This window comes from Macaca nemestrina, chromosome 17, assembly GCF_043159975.1.
Source record: "Macaca nemestrina isolate mMacNem1 chromosome 17, mMacNem.hap1, whole genome shotgun sequence".
Taxonomy (NCBI): Eukaryota; Metazoa; Chordata; class Mammalia; order Primates; family Cercopithecidae; genus Macaca; species Macaca nemestrina.
Window position 1 is genome coordinate 38,586,097 of NC_092141.1, and position 17,458 is coordinate 38,603,554.

The window sequence follows — 17,458 nt, forward strand, 5'->3', positions numbered from 1 at the left end:
TCTTCTCTTTCCCCCACACCAGGGCTCCTGAGTACTGCATTACTGACATCAGGGGCCAGACAGTTCTTTGTGACGGGGCTGTCCTGCGCCTGGCAGGATGTTTAGCAGCTTCTCTGGCCTCCACCCACTGGAAGCCAAGGGAATTCAGAGAAGCTCCTCATTCTCCCATTTCATCCTCAGGACAATATATGACATAAATGTTATATCTTTTATTTTATAAATGAACAAAATGAGACTCAGAAAGGTTTAAGTGAATTACCTAAGAACACAGGGACAGCAAGAGGTAGAACTAGAAAGTGAACACAGGAGTCCACATGGGACAACAACAAAGTTCAGGTTCCAGCTTCCTTTGAGTCTCTCATTCCAACAATTACCATCGTCTGGATATGAGCTGAAGTACAGGAAACCTGGGGCTGAACTCTCCTCCCATCAGGCCTAGGAGCCCAGACCAGAGCCCCAGCCCATGGTCTCCCAGTCATCAGGCCACTGGAGTGAGCTGGCATCCACACTAGCCTGGTTTCCCAAAGCTGCAGGGATGCCAGTCTCACTGCGGAAGAACAAAATGAAGGGCATTTGCTTCTCCTGCAGGCTGCCAGGATTTCACACAGATTCCTTTTCTTGCTTTCCTCTCCTACAGCAGAAAACACAGTGGTGCACCCCCTCCCAGTGTCCCGAGGCTTTGCTGCGAGTTCTCTAATTTCTCCCACTCTCGCAGTGCACCCTACCCGCGTCTCCCTGGCAACCTTTCTGCTCTATCCCCTCGACACCTGGATCAGAACACCTGTGAGGCCGCTTATCAAGCTACATCCCAAATGATCATTCCTGTGTCCTCAGCCAGTGCCCAGGCCCAACTTGCTCTCCGGGGGTGACTTTCTTTTCTGCCCAATATGGTTTCATCATCTGTAAATTGGGGATAATTAAAGTCTTGATCCTGATATTTGACTCTCAAAGCAGAAGTAGCAAGCTCAGCCAAGTCACGTAAACAAGAGGAGACGTTCCTTGTGAACCGAGAGGGCACTGGTCACCAGGGCCGCTCCTTCTTCTCCCAGGGCTCTCCACCCGCCCTCGGCTCAGCGGAAGAGGAGACTCAGGCTGTGCTTCTGCGCATAGGCTCCCAAAGTGCTGAGACTACAGGTTTCAGCCAGGATGCCCGGCCTATTGAAGTGTTTTTAAGTGGGCAGCGGTATGTTTGGATTTGCATTTCTGAAGTTCGTTTTGTTGTGAAAAGTTCATTCTGCAGATTGGTGATAGTCGGTTAGAGTGAATATTAAGAGACTACAGTCATTTTCCATTATCTTCTGTTTTTCTTTCCTTGATTTTAGTTCCCCATGGTCAACCCCTCTGAAAATAGGTGAGTAGAGTACAGTGAGGTAGAATCACGTGTTGTGTAATGCAGGAGGGAGGTATGTTCTTAGAAATACCTCATTAGGTGATTTTGTCATTGCACAATCATCTTAGAATGTTCTCAAACAAAGCTATATTGTATAGCCTACCACATACCTAGGCTACATGGTATAGCCTATTGCTCCTAGGCTGCAAACTTGTACATTTCATTAGTGAATCCCGCAAGCAACTTAACATAATGGTAAGTATTTGTGTTTTTAAACATAGAAAAGGTACAGCTAAAATAATGGTATGAAAGAAAAAAAAATGCACTTGTATAGGACTTTAGCATGAATGAAGCTTGCAGGACTAGAAGTTGCTCTGGGTGAGTCAGTTAGTAAGTGGTGAGTGAATGTGAAAGCCTGAGACATTATTGTACATTCCTGATAGGGTTTGGCTGTGTATCCCCACCCAAATCTCATCTGGAATTGTAATCCCAATGTGTTGAAGGAGGGAGGTGACTGGATAATAGGGGCAGTTTCCCCCATCCTGTTCTCATGACAGTGAGTGAATTCTCTTGAGATCTGATGGTTTTGAAAGTGGCAGTTTTTTCCTACATACAGATTCTCTTTCTCTTGCTTGCTTCCATGTAAGACGTGCTTGCTTCCCCTCCCACCGTGATTGAAAGTTTCCTGAGGCCTTCTCAGCCAGGTGGAACTGTGAGTCAATTAAACCTCTTATCTTTATAAATTGCCCAGTCTCAGGTAGTTCTTTATAGCAGTGAGAGAATGGACAGCTACAACTACCGTAGACTTTATAAACATTGTGCACTTAATGTACACTACATTTCGTTTAAAAATTGCTCTGTCATGTTGCTATGGCTATCACATCACTACGTCACTAGGCAATAGGAATTATTCAGTTCCATTTAATCTCATGGGACCACCATTGTGTATGTGGTTGTTGTTATGCAGACTGTATTTTGAGAGAGACCACATTCACATAACTTTTTCATAGTAGATTGTTAAAAAATTTTTTTAATCTTTAAAAATTTTTTTGAGGTGGAGTCTGTCTCTGTCACCCGGGCTGGAGTGCAGTGACACGATCTTGGCTCACTGCAACCTCCCGGGTTCAATTGACGTTTCTGCCTTAGCCTCCTGCTTAGCTGGGACTGCAGGCGTGAGCCACCACATTCAGCTAATATTTTTGTATTTTTAGTAGAGATGGGGTTTCACCACGTTGGCCAGGCTGGTCTCGAACTCCTGACCTCAGGTGATCTGCCCGCCTTGGCCTGCCAGAGTCCTGGGATTATAAGTGTGAGCCACTACACCCGGCCTGTTCTATTTTATAATTGTTACTAATCTCTTACTGTGCCTAATTTGTAAATTAACATGTTTTATAGGTATGTGTGTATAGCAAAAAACAGAATTAAGTGCTCAGTACCATTTGTCATTTCAGACATCCACTGGGGTTCTTAGAATGTTTCTCCCATGGATAACTGGGTGACTACTACATTTAGGAAGTGACTGAAGTGGTCCTGATGAAAGGCGATGCTGGCTTTAAGTAGGGTAACAGTGGACATGGAGAGAGATAGGCAGATCTCACCAGTATTGAGGAAGAGGAAGGGCACAATATAGTTATGGATGAAAAGTGAGGTTAGGGCCGGGCGCGGTGGCTCACGCCTGTAATCCCAGCACTTTGGGAGGCCGAGGCGGGTGGATCACGAGGTCAGTAGATAGAGACCGTCCTGGCAAACATGGTGAAACCCCGTCTCTACCAAAAATACAAAAAATTTAGCCAGGCGTGGTGGCTGGTGCCTGTAGTTCCAGCTTCTAGGGAGGCTGAGGCAGGAGAAAAGCGTGAACCCAGGAGGCGGTGGAGCTTGCAGTGAGTGGAGATCGAGCCACTGCACTCCAGCGTGGGAGACAGAGCAAGACTCCGTCTCAAAAAAAAAAAAAAAAAAAAAAAAAAAAAAAAAAAAAAAAGGAATAACCAGTTAAACCAGTAAGATTTGGATTTCTGACCCCCTAGCTGACCAAAAAATCAGCTGACCCCCTTCTGATCCTCTAGCTGACTGACAGATTCATAGGAACAATTGTTATTTCAAGCCACTGAGGTTTGGGACAATTAACTTTTGTTGCAGCAGCTGATTAAGACAATGCGGATTCTCATTAGTTGCATCACTTTGACAAGTCAGCCTAACCTCTTTCTTCTACCAACACCACCACGACCACCACTGCTGCCGCCCTCCACTGTACTCCTAAAGACAGTGGCTACTTTTGGGGATTCTTAATTTCTTGAAGTCGCTATGTGGAGGCCAAAGCAACTCCACGTTGGATGCTAATCTGCCATGTTGACTTCAGATTAACCTCTGCTCTGGGAAGATCATTAAGATTTCCAGTTTGTCTGTTATTCCTTGTGTAAGATCACATACTTACTGTAAATCCTGCTCTCAGGGTAAAACAGCTTTGCTGTTATCATACTTTAATTGTCCTACACATCACTTCTGAATCATGTATACCCTTTCCCTGTGGTATATCAGCCCTGGGTCTGCAGGGTAATGGTGCAGGGATCCACGATCTCATCTCTCTACCACCAGACACTGACACGGCTTCTGTTTGTAAGTCCCTATTAAATATTACTTTTGTTGTTGTTGTTGTTTTGTTGGTTTGTTTTGTTTTGTTTTTTTCAGATGGAGTTTTTCTCTTGTTGCCCAAGCTGGAGTGCAATGGCGTGATCTCGGCTCACTGCAACCTCCGCTTCCCGGGTTCAAGTGATTCTCCTGCCTCAGCCTCCCGAGTAGCTGGGACCACAGTCATGTGCCACCACGCCTGGCTACATTTTTGCATTTTTAGTAGAGATGGGGTTTCTCCATGTTGGTCGGGCTGGTCTCGAACTCACAACCTCAGGTGATCTGCCCGCCTCGGTCTCCCAAAGTGCTGGTATTACAGGCGTGAGCCACCGCGCCTAGCCACTTACTAAGACATAGGATTTGTCAGTGGCTTTCTTCTGCCTCTCAGGTTCATTGTACTTTGGGGGTAGGCTAGCATAGATTTGCCCGCCGTGGAACAACTATGAATATTTTATGAAAGAATGGCGGTGTTACAGTTGTGGAATACCATAGCCATATTACATTCAGGGAGTGGCAGCCCATGCTGTGTTTCAGATGTAATTTCATTCCTCCCTACAGGCTGGTGAGGCCGGAAGACTTTGGGGTTACATCATTGTGCATTTTGTTGGCGTAGGAGAAGGTGATATTTGTGAGTCTTGGCGTTTCAGCATGAAACTGAGAAAGGGAAGCTCAGTGAAGAGGAGAACAATGGTAGAGTGAACACACTTTTTTTTTTTTTTTTTTTTTTTTTGGAGTTGGACCAGCCTGAAATAAGTACGGATTTCTGGGCCACCAATGACTGTCCATGGCACAGATCCAAGCATACCAGTCAGAAAGCAGCCACTTCCCAGGGAGCATCATGTAGCTTTTAGGCTCTAGGGACACCACAAGCCACTGTCAGGTGAGAGGTACTTTTCACACAACCCAGCACAGAGGCCCCCTCTTTATTTCTCAAAATTTTGGGAGAACCCAAGACCCATAGCCTTTATTTTAGGGACTGTTTAATGGGCTTGGCAGAGAAAGAGACTATGTAATTGACCCAAGTCTTTTGAGCTCTTAGCATTAACTGAGATCCTGTAACATAGGCAGATTTAGCCCTTTTGTTTCTATTTCTATATTTAATATAAATGTATATTAAATTTTTGCAAACATTTAGCTTTTGGCTAAAGTCAGCTTTCGGCCACATCTGTTGATCAGCAGGGAAACAGAAGGAGAAGAGGGATTTTCACACTTAGCAAGCAACTCATGTGTGCCAGTTGCACAAAAGAGAGGTTATAGTGAGATATCCAATTCCCATTAGAGAAACAAGGGAGCTGGAACTCAGAGAACATAAGTGATTTGCTGACAGTCAAGGTTTGTGAGTGGCGGTGCTGGGATTGGAGCCAGGCTCACTTGGCCCTGAGGTCCATGTTGAACAGAAACCTTCTCTATGATTCCCCAGCAGACACACATAGCCATGCCGTTTCAGGTCCACTCTCAGGTTGCTTCTGCTGGGGCCTTATGTGCCTGAGGGCAGAAACTCATAATCATTTGAGGACCCACGTGGTGTTGCAGTCCAGCATGACCATTTCAAACTCTAACCACTCCTGCATCTGCAAAATGGCATTTTCCCTGCTGGGTGTCTAGGGTAGGGTAGCCCCCTACCCTGTATGGTTCCTAGCTGGGGCCCCTGTCACCAGGGAAACGGTGCTGGTTCTCACCCAGAAATAGATAAAGAGGAAGTGTCTCAGCTGAATAAGAACAGGTGTGCAAGCCTATCCCGACTCCCTGCTCCCTGAATGAAGCAGGGCCTCCTGGCATCGCTTGATATTTGTGATGCTATCCCAGGTTGTACTGGCAGCAGCCAATACCAGGGTTTTCCAGAGGCTGAAGTCCAACACAGGGTTAATGTCATTGCCTTTTCCTCCCTTCCTCGGGATCAGAGGAATAAACATCTCTTACTTAGAACTGTTCTATGCAGACTTAGAGTGGCAGAGGACTAACTTAACTTGTCAAAGGCTATTTTGAGCAAAAGTCACCTTGTGTCACTGAAGCTGTAGAACTGAGCCACAGTAGGAAACTGTTAAAGTCGCAGGGTCGAGGACTAGGTACCTATGTTATCCCAGCTGTGCAGAAGCACAGCCTGAGTCTCTTCTTCCGCTGAGCGGAGGGCGGGTGGAGAGCCCTGGGAGAAGAAGGAGCGGCCCTTGTGACCAGTGCCCTCTCGGTTCACAAGGAACGTCTCCTCTTGTTTACGTGACTTGGCTGAGCTTGCTACTTCTGCTTTGAGAGTCAAATATCAGGATCAAGACTTTAATTACCCCCAATTTACAGATGATGGAACCATATTGGGCAGGAAAGAAAGTCACCCTCGGAGAGCAAGTTGGGCCTGGGCACTGGCTGAGGACACAGGAATGATCATTTGGGATGTAGCTTGATAAGCGGCCTCACAGGTGTTCTGATCCAGGTGTCGAGACGATAGAGCAGAAAGGTTGCCAGGGAGACGCGAGTAGGGTGCACTGCGAGACTGGGAGAAATTAGAGAACTCACAACAAAGCCTCGGGACACTGGGAGGGGGTGCACCACTGTGTTTTCTGCTGTAGGAGAGGAAAGCAAGAAAAGGAATCTGTGTGAAATCCTGGCAGCCTGCAGGAGAAGCAAATGCCCTTCATTTTGTTCTTCCGCAGTGAGACTGGCATCCCTGCAGCTTTGGGAAACCAGGCTAGTGTGGATGCCAGCTCACTCCAGTGGCCTGATGACTGGGAGACCATGGGCTGGGGCTCTGGTCTGGGCTCCTAGGCCTGATGGGAGGAGAGTTCAGCCCCAGGTTTCCTGTACTTCAGCTCATATCCAGACGATGGTAATTGTTGGAATGAGAGACTCAAAGGAAGCTGGAACCTGAACTTTGTTGTTGTCCCATGTGGACTCCTATGTTCACTTTCTAGTTCTACCTCTTGCTGTCCGTGTGTTCTTAGGTAACTCACTTAAACCTTTCTGAGTCTCATTTTGTTCATTTATAAAATAAAAGATATAACATTTATGTCATATATTGTCCTGAGGATGAAATGGGAGAATGAGGAGCTTCTTCTGAATTCCCTTGGCTTCCAGTGGGTGGAGGCCAGAGAAGCTGCTAAACATCCTGCCAGGCGCAGGACAGCCCCGTCACAAAGAACTGTCTGGCCCCTGATGTCAGTAATGCAGTACTCAGGAGCCCTGGTGTGGGGGAAAGAGAAGAAACTCAGAAGCTTGGCACATCTCAATTCAAACCCTGGTTGTACCACCTCCAGCAGGCCTTGGTCAGGGAATAGTATCCAGCTAAAATTCATTGACTTCGTTTTGTTTTCATAGAATTTATGTTTTACTGGCTTTCCATTTGTGAGAGTGATAGAAGTTTCCTTTAAACATGAAGTTGTAAATATAAACAAGTAGGCCATTCACAGAAATATATAAAACATGTCATAGGAGAGGTGGCACTCTCATATGGCAATAATTACGACAGACGCTGGCAAATGACCTGAGTGACTCGGAGTGACCTGAGCACTGAGTTTCAAACGCCGTCCGTAGGACGTCCTGCATCCCCCAGACCCTTTCCTGGGTCCTCCTGTGCCCCAACACTCCCTAGACCATCCGACCTCAGGCCACCAACCTCTCCGGTGCCAGAGGAGTCTCCGTTCCTGAACATGCTGGTCACCATCAAGAGCAGCTCCTCCTCCTCCAGGCAGCTCAGCTTATACTCGTCCATGCAGAGAACCTGGATGGCGCTGAGGTGGACACAAGCCCTCAGCTCCCAGTAGACACCCTGGGCTTCCTCCCACACCTCCCCCCGGCCGGGACTCCTGTGCTCATCTGTCTCTCCCAGTGCCCAGCACAGGCGTGGCACAGAGGAAGTGAATGGACTGATTTGAACACATCATCCTCGATTCTCCTTCCCCGCTCAAGCCCTGCAGCTAACCCATCGGCGAGTCCTGGAGGCTCTGCCTCCAAAATACTGCCTATCCCATGTCCAAATGCCTCTCACCACATCCACTGCTACTTGCAATTCTGTGTGTGTGGAAACATTTCCACAAAATTGGAATGAGCAGGTCACAGCGGCGCCTGGAGGGAATGGCTGGGGAAATGTGCCCTCGCCTTGTTATTCTATCCCGGCCCACCCAGCTGAGGATGGGGGACCTGCCACCACCCTCCTGGCAGTTCCAGACTCCTGGGAGCCAGCAGGTGAGGACCCAAGAGTGTTTTCAGCCACCTGGCTGACCTGGTCATCAGTCACTCCCACCTTGGCCTAGGCCTCTACATGGTACAGATCACAGCTCATTCCAACCTGGCATTACACTGGCCTGTGCCCTGTCCTCAGGGTCACACCTGTCTCCCAGAAGCCGTGCAACCCTGGAAAACCCAGGAACCTGTCTAACAGTCAGGTTCCTCCTCTGTGCATTAACAATGACATTGACGCCTGCTTTGCAGGGCGCTGGGAGGGTAGAGGGAGGTGTACGCTGGAGAGTTCCCCGAGGGCAAGGCCTGGCTCTGCATCACTCACTCTCAGATCCTCAGAGCCTGGAGCTGGCCCAGCATGTGGCCACCATTCCCTAAGAGTTGGATTTGATCCGTGAGTGCTGAAGGCAGGGGATAGAGCTTCGACAGACCCCCTGTGTCCTGTCTTCTTTATCTGCAGCTTACTCATCCTCTCCCCTTTCACATGCACCCTGCAGAGCAGGTGTTCACTGAGCTTCCACAAAATTCACTACATCAGCTGATGGATACTGGGGCCTGGATTCACTGTCAAAGTGTTTCTCAAAGGGTGCTCTCCAGAACACCATGGAAAACTCATTTGCTGTATAAGTTTGAAAACCCCTGCCCACAGGTCTCCCCTTGTGTACGAGCAATCAGCTCTACCATTCAGCCCAGGTGTGTGTTTGCTGAACCATCTGGAGGAAGCTGAGGTGACATGAGCTGAAGGCAGAGGGCGAGTCCGAAGTGGGATCTAGGGACAGGTATGAGAAGTTAGGCAAAAATAGGATAATTCCAGCCTTAATAACCTTAGATAATAGTTCACATTATTATTTAGTTAATAGGATTGTACCCACGTTAAATTGCTAATTTTTTTAAGAGGGGAAGTCTGACTCGGTCACCCAGGCTGGAGTGCAGTGGTGCAGTCATGGCTCACTGCTTTCTGGAACTCATGGGCTCCAGCAATCCTGCCTCAGCCTCCTAAGTGGGACCATAGGCACCCGCCACCATGCCAGGCTAATTTCTTTGTCTTTTCTCTAGAGACAGGGTCCACCTGTGTTTCCCAGGCTGGTCCCAGACTTCTAGACTCAAGTGAACCTGAACGTCCTGCCTCGACCTCTCAAATTGCTGGGATTACAGGTGTGAGCCACCACACCCAGTCTAAATTTGTTATGTGCCATGGAACTGCAAAACGTCATTATTAGGGGCAGTTGGATGGAAGGTGTAGGAGGCCACTGTAGTGCCTTTTCAATCTTTTATATCTAAACTAATTTCAACAGAAAACATTTATTTTAAAACATGAAGGGGGTTAATCATCTATGAGTTGAAAACACAAAGGCAGGCACACGGTGTTGTGGGAATTCAGAAAGCTGGTCACACGGCTGGGGGTGCTGGGAGGGGCTGGGCATGGTTGGCTTTGTGATCTGGGGGCTGGTGTGTTCCATCTGTGAAGGTCTTTCGAGCTGCACACTTTCTTAATCAATTTTCATAAGTTTAACAAAAAATAAAACGAGGACGTGAAGTTTGCTTGGGTTGTTAAGTCTTGGGAAGTTATCCAGCCATGAGCCCTGCCCCAGATGCTTCTAGAACCCTGGAGGGAAATGAGAATTTTCCAAGTAGAGGTGACAGAGGCAAGGCCCTGAGGTGGGAGCGCGCTGCTGCTCGTCCCTAGCTGTAAAGGAGCCGTCCTGGTTGGAATCAGTGCTGGGTGCAGTGCAGGGCTGGCTGGAAGTCCATGTCCACATTGTGGCTCAGTGCGGTGAAAGCCAATCTCACCCCCTCCGCAGGGTGTTCTGCCTGCCAGCAGGTGGCCAGCTGGTCTTCCTGGGATACGGTGCCATTGTAGAAATTGGGTGCAAGTCTCTTGTCCGTAGACGGGGTGCCCTGTTGTAGTGGGATATCTCCTGGCCTCCCTCAGTCCTGATGGGCCTGGGCAGGGCCTGGTGTCAGGGTCCCCGCGGGCTTCTCGAGCTGGCCCTGTCCCACAGTCCCGGGGCTGTCCAGGACACATTCAGAAGGGACACGGACCCAGCAGCTCTGTTCGAAATCATAATGGGGGAACCAAGGGCCCCCTACATCCAGGTCCGTTGGGAGCCGGGGCATCGAGTTCCACTCCAGGAATCTCCAGGAACCCTGAGGTCTTCCCTGAGCCGGGACCGGGCTGGGCACATCCTGAGTGCCCACAGGGTAGGTGTCTTCCCGGACAGCCACACCAGGACAAGATGTGGAAGAACGAGGTGCCCATGGTGGGGAAACTAACCAAATGGGCCGCTGGAACCGGGCTGGTGGGCCTGGAGGGGTCTGCCTGTCCCCCTTGCAGAGGGTCACTCTGCCACTTGAAGTCAGCACAGGCCTCAGTGCCGAGGACCCTTGCTCGAGTTTGGCTGAAAGAAAAACAGACGTGGTCAGCGTCTCCACTGAGCCCATGCAGGCCTTTCCCGGCCAGGCCCCACCTGCCTGGGTCTCTGGAGTCCTCAGGATCTCTGTGTGGCCCCATGGTCTGACACTGAGGACATGCCTGTAGTCTGCTGATCCCAGAGGGAGGGGTGTGTGCTGCCTGGCATGGGGAAGCTATCAGGGCATGACAGGTAGCTCCTAGGACTGCCCCCAGGGTTCGGACTGGCTGGGGGATTCCTACCACACACCCTCGTCCCAGGGCTGTTGGGCCAGGGATACAGCCCCCAGTGAGAACTCAGGTGGGAGGGGACTTGGATGTCACCCAGCCCCTTGTCACCTCACATGGGGACCCATCTCCACAGTGGGTGATTGGACCTGGATGTGGGTCACCCTCTGCCTTCCTGGGCTGCCCAGTCCATGCCAGGACTGACCGTTCCCACATCTGGCTGAATTCTTGGCTCTGGCTCTCGCCTGGGGTGCAGCCTGTGCCCTCTCCCTGAATGCTCTGGGGTCAGGGACACCCGATTCCCTTGTCTCCCTGGCTCAAGGCTTGTTGTCCTGGAAACCTTGGAGGAGCGTGCAGGAGTGAGGGGCCTCTGCTGCTCTCTGAGGTGGTGGGTGCTTGCAGGGAGGGGCAGGGTTTCCCACAAATGGGTCTGGCTTCTTTAGTGCCCTTGATGGCCTTGTGATGGGGAGACAGAGACACTGTGGAATGTGGGAGGCGGCTTGTTGGAAGGTCTTGCCCACATCGCCCTCCTGCGGGCACAACACATCCAGTACACACGCACTGAGCGCCTGCCGTGAGGACCGGTGGGCCTCCTGTACTTTCTTAGAGTCCAGGAGGAAGAGGAGGAAGAAAAGGTGAAGAGGAAGGCCCAGGTAGTAGGGTTGCGGGTCTCGGGCACTCCCCTATTATTGACTGCCCCAGAGGGTGACATGGGGGGGGACATGGCACTGGAGCTCACCTGGGGGTGGCAGGTCCCCTTGTTTCCTTGTTAGTTTCTTCGTAGAGGCCCTAAGATGCTTGAGCACAGAGTCATCATCCAACTCCCAGGAGTGAAAGAACTGGTTCCGAAACCGTGCCCACAGGCCAGACCTGGATGTCTTCATGAGGCGCTCTAGGGACAGGGTGGACATCAGGTCAGGAGAGTTCCCTGGGAGGGGGCACAGCTGATACCCCGTGGCCACTTCAGTCTCCCACTAGGCGATGCGGGAATCTTTTGTGGCCACCCCAGGGGTTTGGATGTGCACAGGAGACCGTGGCTGGGGGAAGTGGGTAGGGAAGTGCTCACGACATTCATCTGGGTCATGTGGGGGACGGGCTCGGTGTCACTGTGCCTTGCCCAGCCCACCTGGCCAGACCTCCCTCTGGGCCAGAACAGAGGATCATGAGGACAGTGTGAGGAAGCTGCCCTCGGGTAAGTCAGCGTCTGACCCCAGGGCTCCCCAGGCCCAACTGGGCACATGTAGACTTACTCCTCTGAACTTTAAAGGCAATGCTTGTCATCGGCATCAACACCTGTTCTCCTTCCAGCAAATACACGTCCCACAGGCGCAGGGTGAGCCCAAGAGAGATCTGTGGGGATAGCAGGTGTGGGAGACTGTAGCCCTTCCAGGCTGGGGCTGGTGGCTCGAACTGAGCCCACTGGGGCTTCAGTCCCCAGAGTCAGTGACCTTCCCCATGAGGGTTTCCTGAGCCCTCCAGGGCGCTGTGTCAGACAAGGTCTTGCAGCTCCTCATGGGGGGCACTCATTGGAGTGGGGGTGTGGCTCCTGGAGAGAGGGGCTTGCCCAGGGCTTGAGGCTTCCCTGATCCCTCCCAAGTCAGGTCTTGGCCCAGTCTGCCTATAAGGCTGGTCCTGAGCTCCAGTCATTGCCCTGGGATGACCCCTCTTGGGCAGAGGGTTTGGTTTGGGTGTCCTGTGAGGCCCCCCCTGTGGGCGGAGCCTCCTGTGGGCTGTGGCTGAGCCAGACCCCCAGGCTGGGGAAGCAGGGCACTGCAGGGCAAGGAGGGTCCCTGAGCCAGGGTCTCCCTGTGCCTTCTTACCCCGTCATTCAACGTCTGGAGAAGCCAGCCTAAGGAGGAATCCTGCACGCAAAGACCTTCCTTGTCCTGATGGGAGGAACAGAGGTGCTCAGGGCCCCCTGGGCTGCCCTAAAAACCTCCCTCTTCCAGGGCCTCTGAAGACCCTTCCCCTAGTGCAGAACACTGGGCGGTGTCCAGGGCTCCCCCCAACACCGGCCCCTTCCCACACTCCCGGTGGACACACTGCCCTTTGCCCTGCTCTGTGGGAGCTGGGCCCCCATCCCTGTGCCTCTGTCTCCTCCAGGGCAGGAAAGGAATCCAACTCCCAGCCCATGGAGAACCCGACGTCCCAGGTCAGGCCCTGGCTGGACTCATCCAGTCACCAGCCCCACCAGGGGCTCCAGTCCCCGTTCCTCCAGCTCCACGGGAGGCAGAGTCTCTGGGGAAGAGCCCAAGCTTGCTCGCCAGACGCCATAAACTCACCAGATGCCACCTGGTCTTGTGTTGTGACGTGGGGACCACATGCTCCTGATGGTCTTGGAGGCCCTGGACTGTCCCGCCATTTGGGCTGTGGAATCCTGAGAAGCCCCCAGCCCATCAAGAAATCAGAGCCTTCCCCCAAGATGTGGAGCCATCAGCAGGAAGAGCTGGGCAGCTGGAGAGGCCCCCAAACCTCAAGGCCTTTCACCCTCCCATCTGGTGACCCACCATGCAGCCTTTGCTCTGGGGACGTGGGGCAGGAACATCCCCTGGAGCCTGGCTGGAGGTTCCCCTGGACGCCTCCTGGACCAGGGTGCAAAAAGGGCAAACATGACTTGAGGCCACCACACGGCAGCCAGAGCAGGGTGGGTGCTGGGCTCTTGGTCGTCTCCTGGAAGTGAGTTCAGGCCAGGGGACACGGGTTGGGGAGATGCTGCCACCTGGGATTGGTCGGCCCATTCATGGGCACCAAGGGCAGCAGGATTCTCAGGGATTGGAGAGTCAGTTACACAATCAGATCCAGAGGGCGTGGCAGCAGGACACAGAGGGTGGCCACGGGGAGGATGAGATGCCCTCCGCTGATGGGGATGAAAGGCGTCTGACTTGGGCTTTGGGGTCAGCCGTGGACCCCTGTGGGACCCTCAGCAGAGACATCCTAAAGACTCCCAAGGAGCTGGCCAAGGAAGGTGCCTTGGCTGAAAGCTGAGATCATCTGGCCAGGGTGGCCATCCCTGGGTCTGACTGCATGAGGTCCCTTGGGCACCTGTTCACCTACCCTGCAGGGAGTGCCTCTCCCTGGCCAGCAGCTGCACCAGTGCCCAGAATGCATCCTCCTCAGGCAGATAAAGGAGGAACAAGGCCGCGATGTGGCTCAGGTCCCTGCAGTAGCCCACCTCCTGCAAGAGCCAGAGTCACCGTGAAAGGATATCACCTGGGAGGACTGAGGTCACCTGGGAGGACTCATGTCATTGGAGAGGGCAGAGGTGACTGGGGAGGCTTCCTCTGATGAAGAGGCTTCCTCAGGATGCAAATTCATTTCATGACAAGAGCCAAGTCCATCAGGCACTTCAGCACCTTGTCCAAACTGTCTCCTGATGGCACCATCCCGCATGCGACCCTGCCAAGCTCCTGGGCTTTGGGGCAGCCCCAGGAGGAGGGCATCATTTCTTGTTCTGGGAAGTGGTGGTCAGACCCAGGTGACACCAGGAGTCCAGGCCCCGACTCCTTTGTGTCTCAGCTTGACCCCTTGAGACCACCCCCTTGCTTGGAGGTTTATGCCAGCAGTGAGCCGGAGTCCTACCTCCTATATCCTGGTGGCTCACAAATACTAATTTTAAAAGAAGCAGCGACACCCCCACCAGACACCCACTCCTGTGAACAGGGAAATACTGCCCGGGAACGTCACTGCCGGGAATACTCACCGGGTTATACTCCGAATATGCCAGGAGGATGTAGAATAGTTCCCGCTGCCTAGGAAACAGAGAAATGAGGCTTTTGTTTGTTTTGTGCAGATGCCGTAAGTTTCACTTTGTCTACAAAGCCTAACAACAAATCCCACTTTAGGTTCAGATGATTCACCAGATAAGCAGTGAGCTCTTCAGGGCCTTTGACTTTGAGGAAATGTTTCAGGAAAATCCACATCTGTGACATGCAGATAGCCCAGTTGTACAGTGACTTGCCTGATCCTTTTCACTCTGAATGATTTTCTTTATTTATTTTCAATTTGCATACACGCCAGTTCAGCCTTTGGGTGTACAGTTCCTCCACGGTTCTAAACCAATGGGCAGAGTCTCCTGGCGACCGCTCCAGCCCCTCCTGAAGTGACTCCTTCATCTTCCAAGTCTCCAGGGTGGCCCCTATGCACCCAGCCTCTCCCTGATCCCTCAGCCTCCGGCCACCCAGACTGCTTCTCAATCCCTATGGTTTGGCCTTTTCCAGAATGGCCCAGGAATGGGAATCCTACGTGGTAGCTTATTGGGTCTGGCTTCTTTCCCTCAGCAAAATGCATCTAGGATCCACCCGCGTTCGTGCGGGCATCACTGGCTCATTCCCTTTTCTCACTGGGTCTTCCGTTTGAAGGGAGGACCAGCCTTGCTCTCCCCCTTCCCATGTTGAAGACTGTCCCCGAAGGCTCCTTGTGTGAGTGACGATGAAGCAAGCAGCGGACGTGGCATGCAGGTTTCATGTGGACATCAGTTTTCAAATCAGTGGGTTCAATATTTGTGATACTTTGGGGACACGTGGTTGAAGTGCATTGAGCTTTGTGAGTCACTGCCAAACTGGCTGCCAAAGTGGCTGTGCCATGTCCTGTTCCCAGCAGACCAGGATGACAGTTTCCAGGACCCCTAATTGCCCCAGCATTTGGTGCTGTCAGTGTTGCCTGGAGAGGCTCATGGGCCCTCCATCCTGCCACCCTCCCGTGAGTCCTACCATGGGTCCCCGTGGGTCCGGGAGAGCACCTTTCACCATTGTGCATGGTTTTGTTTGCTGCCTTTTGTCTCCTCAGGATCCTCCTGGGTTCTGGCCCCACATGTTCCAGTCTGGCCCAGGGCTTGGAACCAGGTGCTCAGTTCATGGTGCCGGCTGCTCCCTGGGTCAGGGGAGGTCTTGGCAGCTCTGTCATCCCTCCTGGGTGACCCTGGCCTCTTCTCCGGGGAAGCCCCCATCCCTTTCGTTCACTCCATCTCTGTTGAGACCCTGTGGCTCCCATAGGCTTACTTGGTTCCGTATCGATCCCTGAAGAAGATGTGAGTCCTTAATGTCCTGCTCATGTCCACATCGATCTGGTGGATGTGTTCAGATGACCTCTTGCCCTTCTCCTTCATGACCTGTAGGGCAGGGCCAAGAGGAGGAAGCAGCCTCAGAACGGATGGAAGACTCCCAACCCCAAATGGCAGTCAGCCCACAGTCAGCACTCCGGGAAGGAAGGAAAGCAGGAAGGTTTCCTTCTGCACAAAGCTGCTTTTTGGCTTGTTACTGAAGCCGGGGAGGGTCACCAGAGCCAAGTTTGTCTGTGGCGACTATGTCACCGTCCGTGCCCAGGATGTGCATCTGACCATCCTACCCACCCGCCAGCCTGGGCTTGATGCTCCCTCCAGCTGGAGACCTGAGCCCCTGACACGGCCTGTCCTGTTTGTCGTGCTCCGGCTGAGTGTACCTTGTATGTTCTGGGGTTTTTCGACTTGACTTCCTGTATGTTCAGCAGGACTGACCACACTTGGCCCCGGATGTTCATGGGAATGCCCTTATATACTCGATCTCTCAGCTGTGGGCAGAAAACAACCTGGTGTCACAGGCCACGGGGCGACCCCAGTGAGGACCAGAGCCCGAGGATTCTGGAAATGGTTGGTTTTGGCCCCATGATTCCTCATTAGAGGTGACATTAAGCTGGGAGACAGTCTCCCTTCCCAGGACTGAAAGAGTGGATAGACACTCAGAGTCGGGACTCTGATCTGAACATTCTCCTTCCTTTGGGTCACCAGGGCATCCCTAGCCTTGAGCTCCGGGTGGTCCCAGCCCTAGATTCAGATTCCCTCCCGCAAGGTGACGCTTGCACGAATAGGCAGGCAAATCACCGACCAGGCCTGCAGTCCTCTGGGTGAGGACAGTGTGCCACCCGCCCTCTGAGAGGCTGACGGTGCCAGGCCACAGCCATGGGTGCCCGTCCCCTGTCTCTGCAGAGTGGTTCCCGGGGCCTCTCCCTCCACACATTACCTTTTCACTGTTCTTATATGTCTCCCATTGTCCCAGCATTTCCATCCACTTGCTCTTTCGTGTTATCTCCCGCCGCATTTGCTGTCAAATGGGGAATGTTGGAGTTAGCGGAGCTGCCAGGCTTCCCAGAGCCGCCCGTGGATGCTGGATCTTGGGCTCTGGATCCCTGGTGGACCCAGCTGGAGAGAGCCAGGGAAGGGCAGACCCTAAGGGTTGAGAGCCTTTGAGCAAATGAGCGCCAGTGGGCTGGCTTTGGGACCCCGGGACGTGCCATCCTCAGGCCACAGACACACCAGTCTTAGGTCAGGTCCCAGCCTCTACGTGGGGTCCTGACACAGGCGGGCAGCCACCCCCAAGCCACAACTGTGGTTCTCACTTTGGAATCTTATCAAGCTGCCAAAGTTACAGCAACCTGGGGTCAGTTCCAGCAGGGAGTGCTGCCCCTCCCAGGGACATCGTGTTGCCCTCACCCGCCACTGCCCCGGCCAGCTGCCTCCTCTGCCTCACCGACCACCCGCCCAGTCCCCACATCCCTGGACCAGCCCCCTCCCCATGCATCAGGCTCTTACCTTCACCTCCTGAGCAGTGGCAGGAGGCAGCTCTGTCTCACTGTAAGACAACCCAGGCAGAACTGAGGACCTGCACAGGGCCTGGAGCTCCCCGAGACTGGGACCCAACCCCCAGAAAGGACAGGCTCTGTCCCTA

The 17,458-nt window shown here is 52.6% G+C and overlaps 1 protein-coding gene across 1 annotated transcript; it reads right to left on the reverse strand.

Moving 5' to 3' along the window:
- Positions 1-10,051: 10,051 nt before the first annotated feature.
- Positions 10,052-17,229, reverse strand: LOC139359290 (TBC1 domain family member 3B-like). Its single transcript, XM_071081914.1, has 10 exons — positions 16,754-17,229; positions 16,197-16,304; positions 15,758-15,867; positions 14,461-14,509; positions 13,815-13,935; positions 13,043-13,137; positions 12,581-12,646; positions 12,011-12,110; positions 11,500-11,652; positions 10,052-10,521 (listed from the first exon to the last, which is right to left on the reverse strand). Exons 1-10 carry the CDS (start codon positions 16,829-16,831, stop codon positions 10,052-10,054), a joined length of 1,350 nt encoding a protein of 449 aa, XP_070938015.1. The 5' UTR covers positions 16,832-17,229.
- Between the last annotated feature and the right edge of the window lie 229 nt (positions 17,230-17,458).